General features: G+C 43.7%; 1 protein-coding gene across 1 annotated transcript; it reads right to left on the bottom strand.

Annotated features, from left to right (window-relative positions):
- Positions 1–6,729: 6,729 nt before the first annotated feature.
- LOC119324765 lies at positions 6,730–8,475 on the bottom strand. Its single transcript, XM_037598539.1, has 2 exons — positions 8,383–8,475; positions 6,730–8,207 (listed from the first exon to the last, which is right to left on the bottom strand). Exon 2 carries the CDS (start codon positions 8,203–8,205, stop codon positions 6,961–6,963), a length of 1,245 nt encoding a protein of 414 aa, XP_037454436.1. The 5' UTR covers positions 8,206–8,207; positions 8,383–8,475; the 3' UTR covers positions 6,730–6,960.
- Positions 8,476–18,706: the final 10,231 nt, after the last annotated feature.

Raw genomic sequence — 18,706 nt, 5'->3', positions numbered from 1 at the left:
CCATCGGAGCGTCGCACCAGGCCTTCACACATGCGGGATGGTGTCGTGGCATGTTTGAAGAGGCGGCACGCGTCTCCGGGGTGTGTCCTCCCTCACGAACGGCGCTGCCCGGTGGCACCTGGAGGGGGGAAACGGCCGCGTCGGGTCTACACGGAGGGGATCCTACTTTGGGTTTGGCCCGGATGCTGCTACCAGGTGTTCCTATGGGATGACCTAACATAACCGGGTGGAGAGGTCCACTGTTCAAAGCCCGTCGGTGGAAAGTCAAAGGGCTAGATCTTGTGGTCAACCGCTCTAGGGTTAGGCGGGACGGGGACCCTGGGGAGGTAGCATTGCCACCGGAGCATTGCACTGGGCCCTCATGCATGCCGTGTGATGTGGTGGCATATCTGAAGAGGCGGCACGCGTCTCCTGGGTGTGTCCCCCCTCACAGACGGTGCCACCGGCAGCACCTCAAGGCGGGAAACGGGCGTGTCGGGTCTACACGGAGGGGATCTTGCTGTGGGTTTGGCCCGGATGTTGTTATAGGTGTTCCTATGGGCTGACCTAACACAGGGGGTGTGGCCCCCCTCACGGAAGGCGTCGACGGCGGCATCTTGGAGGGAGGAAACGGACGTGTCGGGTCTACACGGAGGGGATCTTGCTGTGGGTTTGGCCCGGATGTTGCTCCCAGGTGTTCATATGAGCTGACCTAACACAACTGGGTGAGAGGTCCACTGATCAAAGCCCGTCCGTGAAAAGTCAAAGGGAGTGGCCACGTCGATTGTACACGGATGCAGACTGCAAATAAAAAACAACGGCATCCATCATGGAAAACGGACGAATACTCTGAAACCTTCAGTGCCCTGAAACCGGACCGGTGCCCGGGCACCGAAAATTTCAGAGTAATTGTCGTTTTTTCTAACGAAAGTCTAATGAATACCGGAGCTTGCTTCATATGAATTGGCCAAGTATTTAAACTGGTCAAATTGCTCTTTCTTTGATGATGCGGTACTAATTTTCAGTTTTCAGATGACATCTATGTTGCTGCAAAAAAATATACTATCTATGGATTAGCCAAGTAAATTCACACATCTAAATGGCATTAATGATCCGTCGCATATGAGAAGGCAAGCTGAATTCCGTGCAATGAAGCATGTTCAATAATTATTTCTCACACACAGGACCAGCCACAGCAACAACATGAGGGACCGAGGTTACTAAACAGGGCTGGGGTGAGAGAGAGAGATAGGGAGAGAGAGGATGAGCACGCAGCGGATCCATGGATCCCCTGCCGCGACCGCACGCGCTCGATAAGGAGAGGATTTTGAGGGGGATAATCTTGAGACGGCCGTACCTTCGTCATTGTGGCGACCAGCTGATCGGGGCATCTAGCCTTAGATGTTAGGCTTTGATATGATGTCTGGTTGGTATTACGCATGTTAAATTATGATTACCGTGTTGGGCTAGACGTAGTACAAACAGTGTGGGCCTTTGCGTTGACATCGACGCGTACGAGTACAACTCGTTTACTTGTCCTTCAAGGACTCTCATGTATTGCCCTCTTATATACCCCATGTAGTCGTACCTCAGACGGTCTGTCGTCTCGTGCTTGTAATACTCCTCCATCATAGTGATTGCGCCTTCGTGCGTCCGTGGTTTTCTCCCGCAAGGGTTTCCACGTAAAAATCCGTGTCTCTTTGTCTCGTTTATTTTTCGTTATTATCTAACAATGGTATACAGAGCTGAGGTTCGAGATACGAGTTTGAGACAAGAGAATTAGGGCTGCGGTCCGCCGCCGCCGCAATCCGCCAAGACCAACGAGGATTCAATCTACGCGTCACGGAGCAATCGGGTCGACGAGGTTAACTTTTCTCAAAGGCTGCTGTGCGCCTTGGATACGTAAGTCGCAGGTTCCGACGAGACCGACGGAACCGTTTGTACGCGCGCAGATCACGCGAGCGGCTTCGGGGCAACTCCATCGTTCTGGCACGGTCCGCCTAGCTGCCGCTGGTGCTTACCAAAGCAACCGGCTTCAAGTCTCGAGATTCAGGCCACGTTGTGCTGGTGTGCTGCTGCTACTTCGCATCAACCAAACAAATAGTACAGTACAATACTATTACTACTCTGCATAAGGCTTCTGCTAGTGTTCCTGTTCATCACTTGAAGACTACAGTGCATATTGATTATTGTGAAGTATACCCCGTTGCTCCCGTAAACACTAGCAGGTGCTATTCATCCTATTTTTCGTCTGCTCCGCATATTAATTCTATCAAGAATTTTTCTATCGGCTTGTACTACTTTGTGAACACAGATTTAATCTACTCATGACATCCATGAAGTACGATGTTCCGCTGCTGGATCGTGACACAAGGTTTACCTTATGGCAAGTCGAGATGCGAGCGTTGTTGGCGCAAGCCAATTATCAGGATGCACTCAGTTTTTCTTCAAGATGGAGTTCTGAGGATTATGGCCCGTCGGGATAATGGACGCAATTTGCTGCAGTTATTTGAAGAACACAATTCAGTTATCAAGAAAAAAAAGGGTATGGAGGAGGTAATTATTAAGCCTGTTGGTAGCCAGCATATACACTATTCTCTCCATAGTGTTTTGCTGTTATGCATGTGAAGGTTTTGTTTCGATATTCATGTTCGTGATGAGAATCAGTTGAGGTGCAAGAAGGAGATTGTTTTGTTTCTGCTAGATACTACAACATTTAGCGTTGTTAAGTTTCAAGTGCAATTTAGTTGTCTTTGCTCTTTCAAGAGGGGTCTATTGCAATGTTGAAACTCCGTTGCATGTTAAGATGGTTCCTTCATCCGATAGTTTTTCTACAAGGGCAGTTTATGACCATGTCATGGATTTTTCATTAACCACTACAAGTCGGCAGTTTTTGGGTGCACGCGATGCCGTCCGTACCATATGCTCTTGCATGAGTATTGTCTGCCGAGGTTTGTGCTTTCAGTTTTGAAGCACGTTCAAATTCCATGAGATGAGTTCTTCACAATGCGATGTGCACCAAGATGTTGCACTATGAGCTATGCGCTCGTTCAGGCACCACAGGAGATATGATGACTTATGTCATTTGATGATTGAGCAGTTTCAGTTTCTGAGGTCAGTGGCACAGGCTCAGACTTTTATTGGAAGACCAAGTTTTGTTAGTCTGCTTTGTTGATAGTTGTGCTGTTTTCTGGACGACCTACTGATTGATTTGTTCAATATGACTTCATGAGAAGTTTATTAGTCCTAAATGGACGTTTCCAGGCACACGGTTTACTTGTGATGACTTTAATTGAGGAGTTGATGCTATCTATGATTATTGTAAGGGATTTCGTCTCAAGGTGGAGTGTTATTTTATTGTGTTACGAATCCATACAAGTGTTGTACTACAAATGGAGTCCTACCGGACTACGGCATGCCAACCGTGCTATACGTAGTATGACTACAACTCTGTTTCGTGTCCACCAAGAAAGGGAGTTGTTTGCCCCTTTATATAGTACCAGTTAGTCATAGAATAGATGAGAGAGAGAGATCCACCAGATTAGCACGTAGAGGGTTTGTCCTCTCGTGTAATGTAATACTCCTCCTAATTATAATGATACGCTGTCGTGCGTTCCGTGGTTTTTCCCCGCAGGAGTTTCCACATAAAAATCCGTGTCTCTATGCTCGTTTATTTCTCGTTATTATCTAACAGGAAGGTAAAGATACTTCGCACTGATAATGGTATGGAATTCTGTTCTAAGCAATTTAAGAATTATTGCAAGTCTGAAGGCATTGTCAGACATTACACCGTTCCTTAACTCCTCAACAAAACGGTGTTGCTGAGTGTATGAACAGGACCATTATTTCCAAAGCCCGTTGCATGTTGTCCAATGCAGGTTTGCATAGGCGTCTTTGGGCTAAGGCTGCTTCCACCGCGTGTTATCTCATTAACCGTTCACCATCTATTGCTCTGAATAAGAAAGCTCCAATTGAGGTATGGTCTGGTTCACCTGCTGATTATTCACAGCTGAGAGTTTTTGGTTGCACTGCTTATGCTCATGTTGATAATGGAAAATTGGAGCCTAGGGCTGTTAAGTGCATCTTTCTTGGTTATAAGTCTAGTGTTAAAGGTTTTAAATTGTGGGATCCTAAAACCCAGAAGGTTCTTATTAGCAGAAATGTTATCTTTAATGAAACTGCTATGTTACATGATGTTTCATCTACTAATGTTCCTGTTGAGAGTGAACATCAGTCTATTATTCAGCAGCCTAATGTTCAGGTGGAGCATGTTATTGATTCAGGTGATACATCTGGTAATGAAATTATTGCTGAACATGATGAACCAGGCGTTGATGAAGAACATGTCACTCCTACTCCAAATCAGCCTATTGTTCCACCCAGTTGGAATCTTGCACGTGACAGAGTTAGGCGGGGTACTAATAATCCTGACAGGTTAATTGAAGAGTGCAATATTGTTTCTTTTGCTTTATCTGTTGCAGAAGAAATTGAAGGTAATTCTGAGTCTTCTTCATATTCCGAGGCTATTATTTCTGGTGATAGTAATAAGTGGATGGCCGCTATGCATGATGAGATGGAATCACTTGAAAAGAATGGCACTTGGGATTTAGTAAAATTGCCTAGAGAGAAGAAACATATTCGTTGCAAGTGGGTTTTCAAGAGGAAAGAAGGTGTTTCTCCTAATGATGAGACAAGATATAAAGTCTTTTCTCCTGTTGCTAAAGGTTATAGCCAGATTCCAGGTATTAACTATAACAAAGTCTTTTCTCCTGTTGTGAAGCATAGCTCTATTTGCACTTTACTCAGTATTGTTGCCATGCATGATTTTGAGCTTGAACAATTGGATGTTAAAACTGCATTTTTACATGGAGAATTAGAATAGGATATTTATATGGAACAACCTGAAGGTTTTGTTATTCCTGGAAAAGAAAACCTTGTCTGTAAGTTAAAGAAATCTCTTTATGGATTGAAGCAATCCCCTAGACAGTGGTACAATAGATTTGACACCTTTATGCTCTCTCAAGGTTTCAAAAGGTCTAATTATGATAGTTGTGTTTATTTGAAAATTGTCAACGGTTCAACTATTTATTTGCTCCTTTATGTTGATGATATGCTTGTTGCTGCAAAGAGTATGTCAGAGATTAATGAACTAAAGAAGCAATTGAGTAATGAATTTGAGATGAAGGATTTGGGTGCAGCAAAGAAAATTCTTGGCATGGAAATATACAGAGATAGACCGTCTGGAAAAGTATATCTAAGTCAGAAGGGATATATTGATAAAGTTCTTTGTCGTTTTAATATGCATAATGCCAAGCCGGTGAGTACACCGTCAGCTGAATACTTCAAATTATCATCAGATATTGAGTACATGTCTAGAGTTTCCTATTCGAGTGCAGTTGGTTCACTTATGTATGCAATGGTTTGTTCTCGTCCGGATTTATTTTATGCATTGAGTGTTGTCAGTAGATACATGGCTAATCCTGGAAAAGAGCATTGGAAAGCAGTTCAGTGGATTTTCAGATACCTACAAGGTACTTCTAATGCTTATTTACAGTTTGGGAAAACTGAAGATGGACTTGTTGGTTTTGTTGATTCTGATTTTGCTGGTGATTTGGATAAGAGAAGATCACTCACAGGTTATGTTTTCACCATTGATGGTTGTGTTGTGAGTTGGAGAGCAACTTTGCAGTCTATTGTGGCTTGTTCCACTACTGATGCCGAGTATATGGCTATTTCTGAGGCTTGCAAAGAAGCTATCTGGTTGAGAGGTTTACACACCGAGCTTTGTGGAGATTCATCTTGCCCTACCGTGTTTAGTGACAGTCAAAGTGCTATATATCTTACCAAGAATCCAATGTACCATGAGAGAACAATGCACATTGATGTCAGATATCACTATATTCGAGATGTTGTTGCTGAAGGTGATTTGAAGGTATGCAAGATAAGTACTCATGATAATCCTGCTGATATGATGACAAAGCCAGTTCCGACCAATAAATTTGAGCTTTGCTCAGGCTTAGTTGGTATTTCTCACTAGTCCTATGGACTTTGACGCACAAGGTGATTATGCTGATTTGGATGGAGTTATTCACTTTCTTCGACTACTGGAGGGAATTTGGATCAAGGTGGAGATTGTTAAATTATGATCTAAATTCTAGTACCGTGTTGGACTAGACATAGTACAAACGGTGTGGTCCTATGCGTTGACGTCGACGCGTACGCATACAACTCGTTTACTTGTCCTCCAAGGACTCTCATGTATTGCCCTCTTATATACCCCATGTAGTCGCACCTCAGACGGTATGTCGTCTCGTGCTTGTAATACTCCTCCATCATAGTGATTGCGTCTTCGTGCGTCCGTGGTTTTCTCCCGCAAGGGTTTTCACGTAAAAATCCGTGTCGCTTTGTCTCGTTTATTTCTCGTTATTATCTAACAACGCTCGGACTATCGGTACTCTTTATCATGTGGATTGGGGTAGCGACAGTTGTTGTTAAGATGGTGGCTTCAGACTATGTGATGTACTGCTTTGTAAGGTCTTTCTGAATAATTAATAAAATGGATGCATTATTAGTTCAGATGCAGAGGCCGGGGGTAATCCTCTTTTCCAAAATAATGTCTTGTCTGCTATTCTTATCCTCCTGCCTTGATGCTCTGACGTAATGGATACCATTATGGTTTGATTCGTAATATATTTAGGTTGGGAAGCTTACTGTCCTATATATATTCAAATAAGAGAAACACTAGAATGGTAAATCATCTCTACTTATTATTATAATATATAAGGGCAGGCCAGCTAAAAAGACCGAACAATTTTTACAGCCAAGAAAGACAAGTAATTGCAGGTTCCAACAATTTATACAGTACTAACTTTAGTAGTATAAAGTCGAGTCACATATTTTGAAACGGAAGAGTATTATTTAGAGATCCCAACAACACACGAACGGTAGACAACTGAAGCCCGCCCATCCGATAAGATTTCCTTACGTGGATGACTGACGAGCAATGGAAATTGCTAGACTCATGCCATCCGGCATGACGGCGGTGTGGAACTTGAGCTCGGCGACGGGGGGCACCTTGTTAGGGGAGCCGAAGATGAGGTCGATGAGGCGGCCGCTCACGGCGACGAAGATGAGGCCGGCGATGGCACCTACGACAAATCCAGCCAGCGAGGTAGCAAAGAGGCCGGCGCCAAGGCTGGCGACAGCCTTGGTGACCGCCCCGGTGACGGCGACGTCCACGGCGAAGGCCCCAACCGCCGCCATGACGTTGAGGCTGCCGCGGAGAACGGCCTCCACGTTGTGCTCAGCCGTGAAGACGTCCCACACCATGTTGCCGGCCGCCATGATAAAGACACCCACGGCGTTCCCCCATGTTTTGGCTGATGCGATCTTGCGGCCGGCGAGCCCGGCGAGTAGTGGTATCTTGGCACGCCCCGACTCGACGATGATGCTGTTGTACACCTCGAGCTTCTGGGTGTCCTCGAGGTCCTCAAAGTCCTCGCCCTTGCCGCCGTACCCGAGCCGGAGCTGATGCCTCCTCGTGAGCTCGGCGAAGTCGATCCCCTCCAGCAGGAGCACCCGGGAGTAGGCACGGGAGTGGGCCCGCGCGGAGGCGCTCCGGTGGCTGTGGCAGTACTCCCACATGGAGGCCCTGTACTGGGACGCCTCCGCGGCGAGGCTCTCCAAGTCGCCGGCGGCGTCCTCTGCCAGGCCGTCGGCGAGGGCGTCGTAGTGCGCCCTGAGCTTGGCGATGGCGTCCACGCGCATGCAGCAGTTGCGCACGTTCTGCATGCACAGGTTGAGGCCGTAGATGACGTAGTCGTGTACGTCCCGCGCCACCTGCAGCCGCAGCGCATGTGACTGAGACTGAGATGACCGCTCGTGCGTGTCCCTCAGCGCCGTGCAGTCGTCCAGCAGCCTCCTGGTTTGGTTGTAGGCGTCGTTCACCGTGTTGAGGTATTGCACACGCTCTTGCTCCGACTTTATCACCTGCCGCATCAGGGGCTCCTCCGTGTTCCTCAGCACCAATGCCAGCCTCTGCAGCTGCGCCCTCTCCGTCAGCATCACCAGGTTGTTTCCCCCAATCCTGCCCTCCTCCTTTTCTTTTTCTTCTTCCTTTTCTTCTTCTTCTTCCTTCGGTACCCCCTCCTCCGCCGCCACCTCAACAATGAGCGGCGCCTCCTCCGCCTCCATGGCCGGTGCCGATGCTCCTTGCTCCAAGTCCATGCCTGCAATTACAGCGCTCCAGGACATGGATTACTAATTATATTTTATTTTTTTTGGTTTTCAAACACAGTACACTGTAGTACAGTACAAACGACTCACTCATCGGGCCCTATCAAGATTATACTACTAATATATTAGTTAGTTTTGCTTAGCTAAAGCAGCCAGCTTGTAACTTACTTGTAAGGATGACAAGGAATGAACTTATTGCTTGTCGACCAACTACCTAGTGTGCTTCTCCCGCGGAGCTAGTGTGTGTATGCTTCTTGCTGCTCGCTTTACAAGGCAAGAGGGCTATTTATAGATGCAACATCGCTACAAGTGAGTGAATGTGTAACTATCGCTCTTTTTTATTTTTATTATAAATCAACAAGAAAATCCATCTCGTTACAACTATATATGTATGTGTAGTTGGGTGAGGTTTGAACCATCGCTAATGAATTGATAATCTTTCGATAACTCCCACGTTTTTCAACTCTGTATATGTTGCAGCAAATTGATACAATATATCAATACCACGGTTAATTACCATGATTCTATGGTTACAACGGTTATGTTAACGTCTAAAATTCATATTTTTTGTCTTAAGTAATGCACACTCAACTTACAAAACTGAAGCTCTAAACAATGAAAATGTATCCCTAATACTGTAAATTTCACCACTACTGCATTAATTACTGCATTAATTGAGACTTAAAGTAATATATATATATATATATATATATATATATATATATATATATATATATAAGTTTAAAGTAATGGAATTGTTTACAAAAATAGTACATTAGTTTTCTAGCATAGTTATGGTAATTTAAACTGTCACATATTTTGGTGCGTTACAATTGAATTCTCTAACTTACGAATCTAATAATTATTGTTTTATTTTTAATCTTTTGAAATATTCTCTGCATAGAGAAACATCTTTTTACCAAGGGACATATTTTCACCAAGAAACATGTCTTCCTATTCCATTTATAACAAGCATAAGTGGGGAAGATAGTGCAGGAGATGTAGAAAGGAATCGGTGAAGGAATGATGGGGAAGAAGGTTAGTGGACTTGTGGGGAGAAGAAAGCGGTGGATGGGAGGCGTGGAAGCATTGATTGGATTATTGCGTTGTTGGGCGCTGGTTGTTGAGGAAATTGACAGTGTGTGGACTGTATCTGACAATGTCATTACATTGAATGCTGGCATAGATACAAACTGTCTAGGTGAATAAGTCATTCGCGTAGTTCTGGATCATCGATTTGATGATTTAAATATGTATTATATGTCATGAAAATTATATCACTAGATTTGTACACGGATGTAGTTTCTAAATATATATTTTTTGTCACATATAATATATATTTAGATAGTTAAATCGTCAACCTAGAACTACGTAAATGACTTATTCACCGAAACGGAGGAAGTATTATAGAACATGTGGATCCCGAGGCTACTTAGAACGTGTTCGGATTCTCACCACTCATCAACTCCACTTCCGGAGTCGACGGAGCAGGGCCAAACGGTCGAACTCTGCAGAGTTGAAAACTAGGAGTGGAGCAGGCTACTGTGCAATTGCAGGGAGCGACTATTTCGGAAATCTCAGATCTTAAAAATCTTGGAGTTGATAAGATTTACAATGAAACTGCCACCACCAAGTGAAAAAACGGTTGGAGTGGCACATCTGACTCGCTTGTTTCTGTTTCTGCTCCACCGGCCGCTAGCAGTCTAGCACCACTCGTGCATCGGGAGCAAAGCTGGCTGCCGAACTGTTTTTTCTAGTGCTATCTTTTATGTGGGGCAGCATTTCAGGTGGAGGAGCTGGAGTTGAGGATTTGGAGGAGTTGGACCAGTTCCGAACACGCCCTTAATGGGTGAGATTTCGGTGGAGTGAGTCACCGAGTCCTCCTACGGATTTTCGGCTAATTTACCCACTATTGTCCCACCCACCCAAGTATATCATAGGCATACATGTAATTAGACATGTGCGCTTGTATCACCAACTTGGAGAATCCTTAATTGACTATTGGGAAATGAAACCATATACTCTGGGGTCCCGTTGAATATTATGCCTGAATTGTCAAGAATGGTATGGCTAGATTTATATTTTAGAAGTAGTTTCAAAATATTAACTCTTGTATAGTTTCTAAACATTTTCTATAGATGATCACTGGTTAAAGAAGTGTCAGGGTGACCATGTTCCTGAAAAAAATGACATGTATTTGTTTCCTGACAGAGTAAAAAGCATCCACACTGCACATGTCGTGTCATTGGTCTCCACTGATATTTAGTTTCATCGAGTATGTATGGTCAATGCAATTTTCGTTCCTTCATGTGTTTTCTTTAAGTGTGTGGTTAACACAACTACCGAAATGCCTAGCAGTGCAGGGCGTAAAAAGGCCAGCAGTGCCGGGCCAGGTTCCTAGGGCCGCCTGCCACCGACCTCCCGACACTGCTATAACTCCATCAGTGGCGGGCGTTTGCCCGCCACTAGTAAAGAGTGTGCGGTGGCGGGATTTTCTAGTGCCCGCCACTGAGTGTCAGTCGACAAAATTAAAATTTTCACAGCGACGACAACATTTAGGCTGCCATCTTTGTGTTATTCATACAACACATGTCAAAATACATTGAAATGAGCGATGACGAAATGTTGATGCATATATTAACCACTAGTTCTTATTATTGTCAATCATGACTACAATTGCCCCAACTAAATATTCGTAGCTAGGCAGCAGATGATACAAACAGCCACTAGTTAATTAGTCCTGTTAATGACAAAGGACTAGGACCTAATCCTCTTTTTTAGGATAAATTGAAAAGAATAAGAATGTCTCTGCATCTCCATGGTGGAGCGCAGATATTCACCGATCTCCAATTTCTGCTCTGCACTCATTCAATATTTGCCGCCATTCAGCAATTTTGGGGCGTCCATCTCGTGGGTTTGCAATCGAGTAGGTGCCTTTGAAATTGGTCTTCTGATGGCAAATAATTTTCTTCTCACCTCTCGCATCCATCGTTGCAGGCACAAAACTCTTAGGAGCTTCTGAAGAACAACATAGTATCATAGTAAGCAGTGTAGTTTATTTAAGATGGACAGATGGCACAATAATAGTACAAAATCAAACCATGCATTTTTTTATGAATGTTGGTAGTGCTCAACTTGTGGACTACTGGCACATATGGTGTAGTATTTGGACCAGCTCCATAAGTGCCCTTAAACGACTCAACATCGTTAATAAAGGAGACAAGATAATTCTTCTCCTCCCAAGTAAGCTTGGAACCAGCAGTGTAATATCTCTCGTCTACTATATTCCGTATTTTTCTTCGAGATAGAAAATATAAGTTGTAGATTTTAATTAAAATGCTAAGTTAGGAGTGAATACCAAATATTTTAAGATAGATTAGTCAACAAATTTGTTTAAAAAACTCACACGGGAAAAAATAGGAATAATGTCTATTTCCACCCAAACATCTTGATCAAAATGAGTAAAGATGCCCTCAAAGATGCCAATATCAAAGGTTATAATCACAACCTACTCAAATCCGTGCAGCCAAAATTTGTGTGATCTAATTCAGGCCCAGTTCTTTTCACACAGGATTCTGCAGAATCAAGATTTTGGAAAATTCTCCCAGAATCTGTTGTCGAGTTCTTTTCTGGGATTGTAGGTTGAGATTCTGGAAAGAGTTGTGTGTTGAAATGTCTGTAGTACCCTTAGACAGAAAATATTTGATGAATTTATTAACACCTTGTTGTTTCTAACAGTATATGAATACGAAAGTGATTTCCGAATGTCATAAAAAGTGCTAAATATTACATTTAGAATGGATTTAAAGATTTGTTCGTTACAAAAGTGGATGAACTAAAAAAAGGATAATCTCAAGGTACGAGACTAGCAGCAATCGCCTCGCGTACTGCGTTCATGGTACCATCATCTTCTGGTGGTAGAGCATTGGCACCTGTAAACGGCAATGGAGGTTGCACATATACATCATTGTCGAACTTGTCAAAATGCTCATCACGTAACTTGCTACCACGAATCCAATTGTGGAGACACATGCATGCAGTGACAATCATATTTTGGGTCTCCGGTTTGTACCGAGGTATGCCTCCATCTCCAAGAATTCGCCATTTCATCTTGAGAACACCAAATGTTCTTTCGATGACATTTCGCAATGAAGAATGTGGATGGTTGAATGTCTCATATCTCCCAACTGGTGGGTGTTGTTGGAAATCTGGTACATGGTATCGCTGTCCTTTGTATGGAGATAGATATCCAACCCTGTTTGGATATCCGGAGTCGACAAGATAATATTTATCTACAGTACGACATCAACAAAAGAAATTAGAAATTCACAACATACCATCTTGTATATAACAATATGGATACATGCGAGATGTTACCTGTGGGGGGTTGTGGAAAGTGATCATAAAAAACTATGGCATCGCTCCATACACGTGTGTCATGAACAGAGCCGGGCCATCCGGGAACAACAAACGTGAACCTCATATCAAAATCACACACTGCCATAACATTTTCACTTGTGTAACCTTTCCTATTCCTGTGTTGGGGCTCCAACTCCTTTGGCACAATCACCTTAATGTGTGTTCCATTAATGGCTCCAATAGCATGTTGAAAGTGAGGCCAAAACTTTGTTTTTCTAAGTACTGGGTGTGGTTCAGAGAAAGTTGGATCAATTGGTCTTATGTAATCACCGGCCATGTGGTCTACACACTCCAAAACCTCGTGGAATTTTTTATTAATGACAGAACGACTATGTGCAAACCGATCCGCGACATTATCAGTTGTCTGACATGTACGCACAGTCCATAAAAATTGTGACAATGCTTCTTTGGATGAAATGTTGGAAGTTGACTCAAGCCCATACTTCTGAACTAACAGATCATGCAATGTGCGAAACACTGACCTCCTCATTCTGAACATAGCATAGAAAGATTTTGCATCTTTCTCCTTCTCTTCTACCCATTGGAGGCCTGTAACAAGATGTAACTTTCTTGGTGCGTACGACAGTGTCACACTTGACGACGCCACATCCATAGCAAATGCAACCATGGCCGCCTCAAATTCCTTTTCTTCTTGTTTCTTTCTGGATTTATCCATCTGCCACAACGACATGCACATAGTGTAATATTAGATACAACACACTTCAGATAATAGTACATCTCCAAGGCAAATAGCTTAGTTCACAAAAGTACATCTCCAAAGCAAGTAGCTTAGCTCACAACATTACAAGTAAATAGTCTGGTAGAAAGCAATTAAAACATAGATGTTCTACTTATTATTGAGCTCCCACATCCTCTTTATCCATCCAAGCCTTGCGACAGATTCATGAGCCGTGAAAGTGGAGAAAACATCACGATATTTCTTTTCCATGAAAAGAAATGTAGCATAGAAATGCTCATCACTTCCTGGTTTTGCACCATCCGCTTCCACCATGGCATCATTTGTTTAATCTCTTCCCTTGTTGGATCCACACTCTCCTCAACATCCCTCTTCTTTGCATCCCTCCTCTCCCTTGCCCTTTCCTCTTCATCCCTCTTCTCCCTTGCCCTCTCCTTTGCATCCCTCTTCTCCCTTGCAATCTCCTCTGCATCCCTCTTGTCTCTTGCACCAAATATGTCCACCATGCGTACAAAAGCCTCATTTTTAGCATTCTCACTTGCCCACTTGTCATTCATCTTTGGACTTGGCGAATAAGGACACGCCCTCTTCTTCCCACCATTGGCTCGATTTTGAACAGGGGTAACTTGGCCTTCATGACTATCACACCCCGAGTCATCCTCCAAACTGATTCGAGAGGGATCACCTTGATACGAGGGAGTTGGCACCCTCGCATGCTCATTTGTGACACAAGTAGTATCGAATACCTCTGACATTTTTTCCTCCTCCGCTAGTGGAGCATAACGAAACTTGGCAGCTTCTGGATGTGCCTGTAATCATATAGCACCACAGGTTAATATCAAAACTGAAGCAACATGACTCGTTATTTAAGAAATTACATGACAATAACAATACCTTTATCTCCAATGCCCACCACTCATTTGTAGCTGCAATAGTGTGTGTATGCTCATCTCTTCCTAAGCCAGATGCTTGCTGGATCAATGTCTTCCATGTGTTGTACTCGCTTCTACATACAGCCCACCTATTTTTGATTTGCCGGGTCGAATAGTTTCTTCCAGAGCGTTCGTTGAACTTTTTATGCAAATTAGCTTGTCCTATGTCCGACAAATAACCACCATTGCGGTTATTTGCTCGAACCTCCTCTACCCACGCATTCATAAAAATTGTATGAGCAGCACTATCCCAATTTGCTTTGGGTTCTTTGACTTTCTCCATCTTAAATTAGCATCATCACAGGTTAATATAAAAACTGAAGCAAACAAGCAATATTCAACAGTAAACTATTTAACATTTCTAGTAGAATTGTTCTGCACTTCTGTTGGAAAATTAGCACCATCCATCCATCTACAGTTGTATTCACGCATCACGGCTGGCTGGGAGCAAAAAATTAGCACCATCCATCCATCTACGAGCATCAGCAATCAATCCATCCATCTATCTAACAAATCCAAGCATCAATCCATCTACCTATGCAACAGAAATCAGTCTACCTATCCATAGCATAAGAAAAATAGAAGAACAGAGAGATAGGGAAAGAGGATGCCTCACCGTGGGTGTGCTCTACTCCTCGCGTGGGTTGCTCGTAGCCGTCGAGGTGCAGCGGCGGTGCCCGTCAGTGCCCGCCGAGGTGCAGCGCCGGTGGTCGTCGGTGTTGGTGGAGACACGACGGAGGGGACGACGAGCAGCGAAGGAAGAGGGGCGGCAGAGGGAGATAAGGCGGGCGGCGGTGGCGGGAACCTGGCCGGCGGCGGCAAGGGCCAGGCAGGCGGCGGTGGCAAGGGCCTGGCCGGCGAGGTTGGGTCCGGCGGCGGCGCGGCAACCCTAGCCGTCGCTGCGTCTCCACTCCTTTCCCCCCGATGCGAACAGGGGTCGAGCGGTTCGCTCGCTCGTTTCTCTGTTCCAGCGCGTGGATGGGCATTGGCATTCCGGGTGTAATTTCCTGATGGGATAGGGGTACTCTTCTATTTTGAAACGTTTTCACTGGTGGGACTTGCCAAAATCTGAGGAGTCTGGGAAAATCAAGCATTTTGGGTGCTTTTGGATTGCACTAGGATTCTAGAGAATCCTCTCTAGATTTTGGAAGTCAAAACGAGTTCTTTCGGCTGCAGATTTTCCAGATCAAAATTCTCCACAATCTGCTCAAAAGAACTGGGCCTCATTCTAGATCCTAGATCAAAAAATTAAATCATGTTTTGCCTTCAGGTAAACAGTCCTTTCAGAAATGTCATCTCTGTCTTTGACATGTAGCTACTCTAGGACAAAAGGCCTTGCATAGAAGGGGATGCACTAGTCATTTTAGAAAAAAACAAAAATCTTGAGACATGATTAGTTAAGAAGGAAATATGTGCAGAAATTACCGTATAATATTTGTAGTTCTCTTGAAGCGTTAGCTAGAAGTACCTGTTGTCCTGTGGATGAGTATCGTCGCACATACCCCCGTTGTTGGAGCAGTAGGGGCACTCAGAGATCCCATCGATCTCATCATCATTCATTTACTGTCTTCATAGATGGAAAATTAAAAATCATAACGACAATACATGCAATCACACATTACCAACACTTTGTATGCCGCCATGGTGAGGTCAGGCCATTGTATCATGATCATGTTGGGTTTTGATTGAGGGGCGCCCACTTTCTATAAATTGAAGTAAATGTGAATCACAAAAATAAAAAGTTACGTTCAGAAGCACCAATCATAGCAATTACATAAAAATTCGCATGACCTTTGCTAGTAGTTTGACATATTGAGTCCCAGAAATTTGACGAAATGGAACCGAGTCATCGTTTCCCAAAACATTGGCACTCCTCATGAACACATGCATCATGAATAAGAAGTACAAACTTTTAATTTTACATGTACACTATCTAATAACTAGTATTAACTTTTTATAGTATAAATAATATGCTACACCCAAAACGTATACATCTACAATACACTTTATATACGGCCAAACAACATACATCTAGTACTAACTTTTCTAGTACAAGAACAAGAACAATCTAAATATATAATAAATAAAGATGTGGTTTACCGGGGCAGACGAATAATATAGAGACGTTGAGGACAACGGCAGCGGACGTTGAGGACGTCGGAGATGTGGCGAACATTGGAGTCGGCGGAAGGCGAGGGCAACAGTGGCGTCGGGGGCATTTGATGCAGCGGCGGACGACGATAGCGTTCGATGCGGCGACGGCGAATGGTGAAGGCGATAGGGATGACGAGGACGAGGGGGGCGGCGCCGACCTGCTAGCCGCCGGAGCTAGGGCAAGCGTGACGGTGGCAACATCCAAGGCCGGCACGACGATGTGAACGGTTTGTGCGCGCGCGGTGCTCAGAAACCCTAAAACCATATAGTGTACGGCTAGTGACGGGTACGGACACTCACCCGCCACAACTAAGTGCAGATGGCGGGCATAGAAAACAACCGGCCACTGCTTGTTTTTCTTATTTTTTAACACCTTCGGCGCGAGTTGCTGAAAGACATGTGTGGCGGGCCGCATTGCCTGCCCGCCATGGCTATGTGTTGGACCAGTGATGGGCGACAAGCGGTGACCGCCACCAAAGCATCTCAACAAGAGGTGATCTTGAAGACAGTTCACCTGTGGCGGGTACGATCTAGTTCAGGCCACTGCTGTGACAAGAGCAGTTGCGGGTCCATTTTACTACACACCAATGCTACTTCTCCAGCGTAGCAGTGGCAGATGTTATATTGAGCCCGCGACTCATTTGAGTTCACCTATAGGCCCTTATCCAATAGTGTAGCTCTCAACATGATGAGAATTAACTAAGTCTTCTCTATATATCATAAGCATTTACGTTTTGTTTTTTATTTTCTTCTCTCAATTTTTTTGGCTTTCTCTTTCTTGCTTCTCGACATTTTCTTTTATTTTTTCTATATGTAGATGTAGTTGCGTCCAGTCGCGTGGCATGCAAAGGTAGTTGCGTGTGATTGGTGAACAATTTTTTTTTGAGGAAAACTGCAGGACTCTGCTGCGTATTTTTATTAATTTTTGTAAACATATTACAAATGTTTCAAAGGTAGAAAAAAGCTATACAAAAGAAGGAGAAAAACATAACAAGCCAAAAGAAAAGAATAAACGAACGATACAACAGCAACAACAAGGAAATAAAATACAGGGGTTAGGCAAAGGACTGAACCCAGCCCTCCATGTTGTCGTATGGGAAGCATGTACTCCTTCCTTTTTCTATAGTCCACGTATTAGCTTTGGTCAAAGGCAACTTTTGTAAATTTTGATCAAGTTTATAAACAAATATATTAAGATATAGAATAACAAATCAATATCATTGAATTTATTATTGAATGTACTTTCACGTCTTATATATCTGTTATGCTAAATGTTTATATTACCCCCTCCGGTGTTTTTAGTTCGCATATAAAATTTGTCTGAAGTCAAATCTCGTAAACTTTGACCAAGTTTATAGAAAAAAATATCAACATTCAGAATATGAGATCAACAACATTAGATGTGTCATGAGAATTAAAAGAATATACATTCTCCCGACAAAAGCAATGCCGTAAAAAAACTCCGCTGCACTCAATTTTGAGTTGAACAGCCCCGTGTCGCTATCCTGGGCGACTCGGGTATACTGCAGCTCTTGCTTCCCTGCCTAGGGTTTGTATGTAGTGACGATGCGACGCTCTAGCCGGCTACCCCAGGACATCGCACAATACTGGTGATGCTGAATTGCTGATGCCTAGCTGGCATGCGTTATTGTGCGATGATTCTGCCATCCCTCAACTTCTGTCTATTTTTAATTTATTTGCTTTGGCTTGGGCCACTGTTATACAATCAACCTTTTAGACCATTTTCAGTGAAATTTGCTGCACGTCCATCATTTCCAATTCTAATAGAAAACTAGATAAAGCATTGGTTTGCCAACTTTGATGGCTCGAACCAAAGATCAACCATTACTATTTCATCACCGAAATCGAGTTTGAGCCAAAACCTTCAAGAAATCACGAATAATAGATGTTGATGATGTCTGATCTAACAACAGGTCTCATTAACTGGATCCCACTTTTGGGCACGTCTGATGGCTATGAAGAAATATTTCTTCTCCTACGGATCCTTCACAATTAAGGACGGTTCGGAAATTAGATTCTGGGAGGACAAGTGGTTAGGAAATGCCACACTCCGAGAACAATATCCGGCTCGATACAACATTGTGCGTCACAAAGGTGATACTATCGCCACGGTAATGGAATCATTTCCGTCAAATGTGACGTTCAGAAGAGATTTAATTGGACCCAGACTTCAATCGTGGTGCATCTTGCTCCAGCGGTTGTCCACGGTGCATTAGTCACATGGGTCTGATGTATTTCGATGGAACCTACATGAGAATGGACAATTCTC

Source organism: Triticum dicoccoides, chromosome 6B (genome assembly GCF_002162155.2).
Source record: "Triticum dicoccoides isolate Atlit2015 ecotype Zavitan chromosome 6B, WEW_v2.0, whole genome shotgun sequence".
NCBI classification, from domain to species: Eukaryota; Viridiplantae; Streptophyta; class Magnoliopsida; order Poales; family Poaceae; genus Triticum; species Triticum dicoccoides.
The sequence above is the reverse complement of the archived record's forward strand: the minus strand, read 5'-3'. Positions and strand labels throughout refer to the sequence as shown.